The following is a 10,634-nucleotide window of genomic DNA, read 5'->3' as shown; positions in this document are numbered from 1 at the left end:
AATATTGTCTAGGGTCCAAAGTGTAATTAGTTTTACCTATATAAGGTGTATCAGATTATTATTATTTTTCAATCAATACAAATCAATATCAAGTTATAGGAAGAATCAGGTGTCACTGTCAGATCGTTTTTATTGGCCTTGTGAGGTGTTGGAGCGTGTCCAAGAAGTGGCTTATCATTTGCAATTGCCATCAAGTGTTAAAGTCCATCCATTTATTCATATCGCTTGGATGCAAAGTTTTGTGGGGCCATTTCTTTTTGGGACCAGATCCTTCTGCAATTGAATGAAGAGCTAGAGTTGGTAGTGGAACTAGAGGAGGCTTTACAATGCCGAAGGAGTAATGCGGGTGTGCGGGAAGTTTCATCAAGTGGAAGGATTTATTGATTTTTGAGGCATCTTGGGAGAAGTTAGATGTGATTAATACTCAATTTTCGGAGTTTCATCTTGAGGACAAGGTGCATGTTTAGAGGGGGGAGGGAAGGTGGTTGCTATGCCAAGAGTACAGTTTACATACTCTAGGAGAAGAAATGAATAAGGGTACTTTAATCCTTTCATGAAGGCTAGTGGTTGGAAGGAGTAGTAGGTAGTTGGGGGAGTTGTTGGAGGCGGTGGAACTGTTGGGGGAGTTGTTGGACGCGGTTGACCTGTTGGGGGTCAAGTATAAAAAAAACTTAACGGAGGTATTCAGTTTTCTAGTCGATGTATAAACACTTTGGTGGAGAATGTCAAACTCTCGGAAGTTAGGATTGAATCAATAAAGCCTTCGGTTTTCTCAATTGTTTCTCTCATATCTTTAGTTGTTGCATCAATATCAATGTTAAATATATCCATCACCTCAATACAAAATAGATATATTTAACAATGTGGGTTATTCTTTGCCATTGTTATTTATCGATTTGTTGAGATTACTCAGATCATGTCATTCTTGTGTCACAGGTGTTGGAGTTGGATTCACATCTGCTTTGATATCCTTTTTGTAATCATTATTGTTTTGAAATTATGTACAATATTCTTGTTTTTTTGTAAAACCTTAACTGCATGAACCTATTTAAGTATGCAGGTTTGGACATCGATAAGTAAGTGCTTATCTGCCTTCATGAAAATTTTGTCTCACCTTGCACTTGTACTGACTGTCGAATATATCATGCATCATTTTCAGTCTACAGAACTTGGAATGCTGTCTGTTTGTCCTTTTCCCATACTTCTCGTAAGCTCAATACATATTATCTTAAGTTTATTTTGTGAAATGAGTTGAATGTACTCTCTCTATGTGATTGGGGACAATATTAATTCCAGGTACATGTTAGCAGAAGGGCTTGGCCTCTCTGGTATTGTGTCAATTTTGTTCACCGGAATGGTTAGTGAATATGGTTTTGGTTGCACAGGTTTCTGTTTCATATTTGTATAGGATTCTCAGGGAAAATGTTCGTGACTTTTTTGGGCTAGGTCATGAAGCATTATTCTTTCTCAAACTTGTCAGAAAATTCTCAGAGATTTGTAGCTGCGTTCTTTCATTTGATATCATCTTTAGCTGAGACATTTGTGTAAGGAAGCCTCTTCAGTTCATTTTTCTAGTGCTTAGTTATTACACCTTTACTATAGCTGATTTTAAATATTTAGTTCTTTATAACTATTCCTACTGTTTGTTTTGTTGATTATTCTGCAGATTTATATACATGGGTTTTGATATAGCTATGGAACAACATAGTTGGTCCCATGTGGGATTCATCTTCTTTTCTATTGTATCCTTGAGTTGTTGTTCAAAATACCATTAGTTCTAATTGGTTCACTGAAGAAGCTTGCACTTTTTCAGTTTTTCTTAACTTGCACTTGATTGCCCCAGATATTTATTGGATTAGCAAGGTATGCTTGGTTTATCATCCGAGTAGTGTTTTATTTGATTGCTGAGTAGGAATTAAATTTATAATTTTCTTCTTGCGTTTGTTGTTGATACTTTTACCGAGAAAATAGTTGCAACACAAATTGAATTTTTGTTTTGTGTAGGGCTGCAAATGTATTCACTTGTGCGTATTTGTTGAACTTGGTTCGACCTGCACAACGACAAATACCCGTAAAACACCAAAAAGCACTTTGGTACAGTGGTAAGCAGAGAAATGTTACTTTGACAAGGTTTCACTAAATTGGTACAAAAGTTGAACAAAATTATGAATCAGGACTTAGAGGGGCAATGGCTTTTGCTCTTGCTTTGCAATCAGTTCATGAACTCCCAGAGGGACATGGTCAGACAATATTTACTGCAACCACTGCAATAGTTGTATTAACGGTAGGCAATCTTACTTTTGTTTGATATAATATTAGTGAATTTTAATGGACTGTGATCAACCTGAAAAAAGCGCCTTCAACTTATTTATATGGGTCTGCATGAATGCAGGTTATATTATGTCATAATTGTAGCAATGTTAATTCAGAATTTGGCTTTTTTACTTTTTAGTGTCTTATGTGATTTTTTGTGCATGGGTATTTCTCTTCCATTTTATATACATATGTTGTGCAAGGATTTGTCTGGGTGCTCTTTTATGATATAGTTCCATTCTTACTCAATGAACCATCTTGTTGAGAAATATCTAGCATGAGCTATTTACTTCTAGGTGATTAAACTAAGAATCAAAGTACAAAAAGATAATTACAGGAAATTAGAGTGTCAGTATTTTCAATTCCCTTAATGCTGAACTTTCGCCTTCACTTTCAATTGCCCCATCAACGTAAATTACTCTACCATTATCATCTTCTTCGTCATTTGGGTTGGCTACCCATTCATCAGCAGAGGAGAGGAGGGGAGTGTTTTAGAGTTTCATTTATTAAAATTCTGATAAAAACTCCAATTGCTCCTTATACGCCTAGTACTCCCCGGCTCAGAATCATGTGCCTCATCCATGTAAGGTGTATGCCTCATTGCAAACAGCAAAGGCATAACCTCATAATTTGGGCTTGGAGCGTCCCGTCTTGAGGCACACCTCGAGGCGTACGCCTTGACAGTTTTTTAAAACTGTGGTCTTAACCAAGCAAATGCCGTGTACTATGCATACTTGCATTCCGGTGGCTTGGATCTAAGCTGTTAATGGCACCACTATAGCGGTGGTATTGTGGTTAGCGGCCTTGTAACACCGTAGTTTCTATATATTTTAGATTTCAGTGTTTTAAGCCTTAAATAAAAGTATTATGATCATATTAAGTGCACAAAAAAGGCTCCAGCAACATTAGCATCTTTAAATCATCATATGTTAAATGGCAAATAGCTTACAAGTAGCTTTCAAGGCAAAGCATGAGGAAATCAAATCTAAATACTTGGCAAAGCAAGCTAGTTATGAGTTGCCAAGGCTAGAAGTATGTGTTGGCAAAGTTATTGATGATAAAGCAAGTCTAGTAAGCATGACAAAGCAAGCTAGTTATGAGTTTTAAGGCTAGGAGTATGCTTTGGCAAAGTTATTGATAATAAAGCAAGTCTAGTGAGCATGACAAAAGCAAACTAGTTATGAGTTGTTAAGGCTGGAAGTGTGTGTTGGCAAAGTTATTGATGACAAAGCAAGCAAGTTATGATTTTTTATGTAGAATTATGTGTTGGCAAAGTTATTAATGACAAAGCAACTCCAGTAAGCATGACAAAGAAAAGCTAGAAGCATGATGTGTCAAGATTCTTTATCTTAAAGCATGAGGTGTTAAACTCTCATAAGAGCACAACCATGGGAGCAAGAACACATAGTTAATGCATTGTAATCACCTGTTTATAGTGGTTGAAATGAAACCGTTATTTCCATGCCAAAGTAAGAAAACACTCTCAATTCAATACCAAGTTTGAAGTGAGAAATCAAAAGAAATGCTAAGCGCAAAATTTGGTGAGCACATTATGGGATTTACTGAGATACATATATGCTATATAAATGTATTATATGCATTATGAAGATTTTGATAAAATATTATGGGCATGTTTGCTTTACCTGAAATAAGAACGAACACACTTATATAGCCAAGATATATGCATTTTATGTGTTTTACACACAAGGCATGAAAGTAATATGTATGTCTTGTATGACCATAAATATCCAACATACGGGATATAGAATGAAAGGACGTCTTGCAAACGGACCTTATGGGGTATGGACCCCGGGATTAGGAAACCTCAAGGCAAGTATGGCATACCTACATGTCGCAAGTGAGATCTCAAAAGAGTATTTTTATGCATGATAAAGAGTAATACAAGCTTATTATTATTGCTATGATTTTATATGTATTGACTTTATTGTGTTTTTTGTTTGGTGATGCCACTCTATAACAATTCTTCATCCACCACCTGGTAAGTCAAAGTTATAATCCTATGTGCACCCTGCTATACCCCTGATGAACTGCACCTCGTAACACCCGATATAGGAGTTTGCCAAATGGTACCCACACAACTACTTCCTAGATTAGTAATATTTTATTAGGGTTCTACTCTTGTTATGTGTTTATCTTGCTAAGAGCAGTGGGCTATCTATTATATTTTATATTCAGGGTTCCTATACTTGATTGTGCAGAGTCTTTGAACTAAAAACCTCTACAACTGTTCTGACTAACATCATCTTCAGCCTTTCTCTTTCATTTTTTTTCTTTCTGATTTTGCTTTTTAAGAGCTGATTACATTGTCGCATCTCTTTGAGTTAATGAGGTCTCATTGGAATACATTAAATAGAAACTAAATTGATTCAACTTCAATCACTTTGTCATCTTTGAGTGACAATATTTCTCATTAATCCTGGAAGAAAGTATATTAGATCTGGCTTTTAGCTGCTTGTAGATCAACTTCTAACATGGTATTTAATAATGCAGGTCTTACTTATTGGAGGGTCAACAGGTACTATGCTTGAAGCTTTACAAGTTGTAGGAGATAATCACGAAGGCCACTTGACTGACGTGAGTATTTCTTTTAATGTCAAATCCATATATATTGTTGATAGCATCATAGCTTATTAGCAAGGATTGTTTGGTTTTTTTGTAACACCCCTAAAATTTGAAATAGCAATAAATTTAAAACTCGGTGAAAACAGGCGTTTTTACACAAAATTAGAGTATTTACCCATAAGGTATTAATATTTACAAGATAGCGATTAACAAAGGTTAAATATCAGAGTTCTATGGACGTCTATCTATTCTAGTAGAACCATATTTAAGTTAGGGGCTACATCAACCACCAAAGTTGCTATCTTCAAAAGGTATGGTAACTCACCAAAAATGCCAACCCGCATGTGCTTCTGGCCCTCTGAGTGGCACTCACATCAACCACCAAAGTTGCTATGCCAATAAGAAAAAGTGTTAGGCTTAACGCCTAGTGAGTTAAAACAATTTATATCAAAACACAGCGCTGTATAAAGAAGGATCAAACATTTGCATAAGTTTATCTCCCTTGAGAAAAGGGTGACATGTAAATGAGATGTCATAGCCCCTTTTTGGAATCATTTCATTCAGATACTTAATGAACAAGCAGTTTTCTTTATTGAGTCAGTTTCCTGTTTTCTATTTATTTTAAGGATAATTCCATAGTTTTTTTTGTCCTTTTAGGATTCTTAGATAAGTTTGGGTAGTAGTCTATAAATAGGGATCATCGTCTTTGTTTATGGACATAATTTATTGATTACAATTTGTAAACATTGGTGGTTTCCAAGGTATTTTCTTTAAAACACGTTAGTTTGACTAACTCGTTTCCATGCTGCGTCAGTATATAAATATTATGTACTTCAATATATATACATACACACTAGTTCATGATAAAGTAGTTCTAGAATTTGAAGATTCATTTAAGGTACTCCAAGTCTCTATCTCATGAGGGTGTTCTATATGCATGGTCTATGTGGTTGGAAACTGAATTATGTTGATTGTCACAGCCCTCCATATATATATGGTTGCAATTAGTCCCATGATTGGATGCCTGATGTTTTAATTGATTACTGGGTTCAGGGTTCGCTCTTCCTCTCTCTGTCTCTCTGTGTCTCTCTCCCCTCCCATATTTCCACCTCGTTGAAGTGATGTAGGGAATGGAAATGGTTGAACCAAGACTCAAACGTTAGCATGGATCTACATGCTTAGTGTTCTGTGGCATTTCTATAGTTGTGTTGTTTTGGGAGTAAATTATACATTGTTTTCTTTGTGATAACGAAGCAAACAATAAACTCGATCACAAGCGCCAGATGGAGCGTAGAGATTTCCATGGCTCTCCTAATAGGGCCACATAATAGCAAAAATGAGTATGCACTACGTGGAGAAAACAATATATAGGGAGAGAATATACTTGAGAGCTATTTGATGTTTCTAACATTAAAATAGCTTCAGTTCACATGTAATGCTACTACTACTAGGGACTAGAGTCAAAACAGAAATTCAAATTGGAGATGGACAAGGAACTAACAGATATATATATATATATATATATACAAGAAATATATATGTACATATATCTACAAGGAACTTTCAGAAGATCCATCCTTGAGCAGCAAGACCCTCATTGCCTTAGCAGTAGTGTCCACTGATAGGAGAGTCTCTCATGCAGGGCCCAAAAACTGAAGCAGGTTTTCCATTTGGATTAGGATTCTACGCACATCAACAGTTTCTCAGACGAACGATGATTATGTTATGCTCTGGTGCCAAGAGTGCTGTCTAGATTGTATCTCATTTACTTCCGATACATCTTAGATGACAGCACTAGTGCTGATACTTTTGACTCATAAGTGTACATGTTTTTCCTATGAACTTATGGCACATACTTACTTTTGCTCCAATGGTACCGTTTTGTTTTATCAGTAGAAAGATGGAAGTTGATGCACCTACTTGAAACATTAGCTGTTAAACTTAACGGTCATTGAATAAATCAGATGATAATTGGCATTTATGTGATACGTCTAAACTGTTTCTCTTCGTTTGGCTCCAGAGCTTCGAATCTAACATTGGTTACGTGGCTCCTTTTGATGGAGAGTCAACATCTGGGAACAGACTAAAGATGAGACTTAAAGAATTTCATAGAAGGTTGTGAACACCTACTCGTTTAAGTATCATTCTCACTTCTTTCTCTAATGCTCTTTTGATTTTTTGGAAGCAGTGCGGCATCTTTCAGGGCATTAGATAGGAACTACCTTACACCGTTCTTCACAACTCAAACTGGAGATAGGGATGACAATGACGATAGTCATGGTAAGAGTGCTTAGTCTGCAAAAGATTTTGTTTACAAAGAAGGTGATGATACTTGCATTCATCAAGCTTGCATATGCCATTGTTGCTGCATCCTTCTTGTCCTTGTGTGTGTGTATTTCTTGTCCTAATATATAGCCAATTCTTATTGTTATGCTCCTAAAGATTTGGTTTATATACCAAAGGGCCTTTGGCCCAGTGGTATATGGGCCTTTGTCCTCCCTAGAGGTCAGGGGTTCAAACCTCAACAAAAGTGAGGAGGGTATATGAGTTTATTTGTGCATTTTCTGTATATAAATACTATATGCTCCAAAAAAAGATTTGGCTTATATATACTTGCAGTTACTGTTCTTAGAACATTCCTCCATTTTGTGAAGCACTACCCATAAGTAGCCCACTTTTTTTTTTTCTCTAATCTTGCCTTTTAGTTGTATCTATTTTATACAAATGCACTCTTTGATAATGGAGTTACATTTGTACCTTGTGTTACTTGGGGATTCTTGAATCTCTTTTTGTTTCTGATGTTGTCCATTTCAATTAGGTTTGAAGATCTAGTAGGAATTGCAGGGCTAATGCCTTGCTGAAGAAGAAATATATACAATTCCATATCAACTTTGGCCATACTTATCTAAGATTTAGATTTTGCTGATATGCGTGCTGCAAATCTTTGATCTTGAATGCTACTCATTACGTAACCCCCCCCCCCCCAAGTTCTACTTTTGGGTGGGAGGTTGGTTTGGTTAATCTGTCTTTCAACTAACGTTTAGAAGTTTGATTTTCAGCCGAAGATTCATTGTTGAGGTCTAGAAGAGAAGGTTTCCATTAGAGCATATTTGAAGATGGAATAGGATGATGAATGTTAGAATTCTGCATCTCAGCTGGTAATGAATCTTGCAGAAACATGTGCGTCCTGAGAAAGTGTTAGGCGTAGACAGATACGATACGGTTAGTATACAACTTCTGTACATGATTAAAGTATATCATTGGAAGTGTTATTTACTTGCATGACTGAAAATTGCATAGTTTTAGCATGGATTCAAGATTTCCCGCTGGGTTGGTTACATGGTAAAGTTGATGGATTTTGGCTGACTAGCTAAATTTCATAGCAAAAAGCACGTGTATATAATGTTTGTCGTGTATCACTTTGTACCCTTTCAAGGGGACTTAATCGTGCAAAAGCATAAACTCTACAAAGGCTTGCTACTGGGATTATTTTTAAATCAAAATGGTATTATGATAACATTTCAGCAAAAATTCTTTAAATTAAGAGAGGTTGCAATAAATTAGAGATTTCTTCATTTATCTTTCAAAAAAATGTCACATTTTCTGGGTTGTATGAATGTATAATTAAGTTGTATTCACCATCTTTTATTTTTTAGGTTGTATGCACATGTGAATAAGTTACTGTATTCACTATCTTTAATTTTCTATACGACATGTACATATGCATAAGTCACCATATTCACCGTGGCTACAAATGAATTCAAAATGTGGATTATTTAAAATTGTTACCTATGCACATATGACTAAAACCCAGGGAAAAAGCAATTTAATATTATTACATATGCATATACTTATAAAACCAAGAAAAAATTGTTACTTAATGCACATGTGAATAAGCTCTCGAGTAGTATAGAAAAATGATTGAATATTGTTATCTATGCTCATGTGCATAAAACTCAAAAAAAAAAAAAAAAACGAGTAATTGGAAATTGTTACACATGTATATGTGCATGAAATCCATACAGCTTTTTAAAATATGAATGAATGAATGAAAATTGTTATATATGCACATTTGTATAAAGAATTGGTATATGCATAAACAAGAAAAAACAAAAAGAAAGAATGTTTCAATAAAATTCTCAAATATAAAACTAAAAGCTCTGTTTGATTTTCACTCTGACAATTCATCAAACAGTTGATCGACATCTTTTTAATTCACAATCCCATAAATGAAGAAAAGAAAGAAACATATGTTTATCACACCTTTTAAGGTATTATTTGACAAAAATAAGTTAGCTTATAAAATAGTTTTTTTATGGGTATATGTTTGGATGCACATAAGCTAATTTATTGAAACGTTACTTGAAGTAGCATTTTGATAGTTTACTGTCATTTTTTTCAATTATAACTTTCATTAATATTAATTATTATTTGTTACTATTAATTTTAAATAAATATTAATAAAATTTTAACATTTTTCATATAAATATATATTATTTAAAATTACTAATTATATCTTATACATATATGGTACTAATTATTTACGATAATTATTAATCATATTAATTATTATTCAATATTTAGTTATCAAGACATAAATATAACAATTTTAACAATGTTCATGTAATATAAAAATTAAACTTATACTTATTTTGATTCAAAAATAATAAAAATGTATCAAATAATTTGAATAAAATATCTAATTTAATTATTTAAATATATTTTTTTGTAAGTTATTAATTACTTAGGATATGCGAGGTAGAAATTTTTTATTTTTATTCATATTATATGTAATTGTTATTTAAAATCTTAAATAACAGATTTTTCTAAAATTTGTTTTAACAAATCAAATATTATAATATATATAATAATCAATTTGAAATTCTTTTAATCAATATATTATATTTTTTATTTTTTTTATCATCTTGTTTGTATTGATTAATATATTATACAATTAGATATTTGTTTGAATTATATTTTAATATATTATAATTGATTAACTTTTCAAGATTATCTTCATGGTCGATTCACATCGACGCTCCAAGGCAGTCTCCATCATGTGTATCATCTTAGCATCATCGCACGTTGAGGATTAACCTCTTGGTATGCATGGAGTAGGTTTCTCTAGAACTTGTTATACATGTGGACAAAAAAAATGTCTAGGGAGTTCAAGAAGTCTATAATGTACGTATATGAATGGTAAAATTGAAAGAATGTTCTAAAATAACAATTTTCCCAATTAGAAATATCTTCACAATACAAAATATCACCCTTTAAAATATACCATTTTCAAGTAAATCAAATATTATTTGCATTTTTCGATGATAGATGAGACCCGTTTTCATTGATTGTGACACAACACAAAATTAGGCAACATGTTCTATTACCAAGTTTCATTATGTACCAATTGTCATCCATATTCGACTCAATGAGAATTTTAGGCTCAAGACCCTCGATGATCCGAATGCTTACTCATTCACTAGAAGCACTTCCACCCATTAGGCAATGGCTGGTGTATGCCTCTACATGAGTACCGATCATAATCCCCCGATGACTCAACGTCTATTCTCTAGATACAAATGTGAGAACACCAAAAATCGGCACTTATCAATTAAAATGACTCATATGCCTATGAATTTAATGCATTATGGTCCAAATTAGATTTCATTTTCCAAAGTGTACGCAAATTCATGTCCCAAAAATGTAAATAAGTCCAAACATACCTTATGTATTGAAAT

The 10,634-nt window shown here is 33.8% G+C and overlaps 1 protein-coding gene across 3 annotated transcripts in view; it reads left to right on the top strand.

The window, feature by feature from the left end:
* Positions 1-8,376, top strand: part of LOC112522921 (sodium/hydrogen exchanger 6) — a 24,311-nt gene extending 15,935 nt beyond the window's left edge. For all 3 annotated transcript variants that reach the window (XM_025132261.1, XM_025132263.1, XM_025132262.1), the window contains exons 10-22: positions 937-965; positions 1,045-1,076; positions 1,160-1,207; positions 1,297-1,357; positions 1,447-1,544; positions 1,667-1,742; positions 1,844-1,863; positions 2,005-2,102; positions 2,175-2,284; positions 4,825-4,908; positions 6,917-7,011; positions 7,085-7,176; positions 7,956-8,376. In XM_025132261.1, coding sequence (XP_024988029.1) covers positions 937-965; positions 1,045-1,076; positions 1,160-1,207; positions 1,297-1,357; positions 1,447-1,544; positions 1,667-1,742; positions 1,844-1,863; positions 2,005-2,102; positions 2,175-2,284; positions 4,825-4,908; positions 6,917-7,011; positions 7,085-7,176; positions 7,956-7,999 — 887 coding nt within the window. In that variant the 3' untranslated portion in view covers positions 8,000-8,376. The remainder of the gene's footprint in view (positions 1-936; positions 966-1,044; positions 1,077-1,159; positions 1,208-1,296; positions 1,358-1,446; positions 1,545-1,666; positions 1,743-1,843; positions 1,864-2,004; positions 2,103-2,174; positions 2,285-4,824; positions 4,909-6,916; positions 7,012-7,084; positions 7,177-7,955) is intronic.
* The last annotated feature ends 2,258 nt before the right edge of the window (positions 8,377-10,634 follow it).

The sequence above is a fragment of the Cynara cardunculus genome (genome assembly GCF_001531365.2).
Source record: "Cynara cardunculus var. scolymus isolate 2C chromosome LG 12, CcrdV1, whole genome shotgun sequence".
Taxonomy (NCBI): domain Eukaryota; kingdom Viridiplantae; phylum Streptophyta; class Magnoliopsida; order Asterales; family Asteraceae; genus Cynara; species Cynara cardunculus.
Note: the sequence above shows the minus strand (reverse complement) of the source record. Positions and strands in the feature narration are given on the sequence as shown.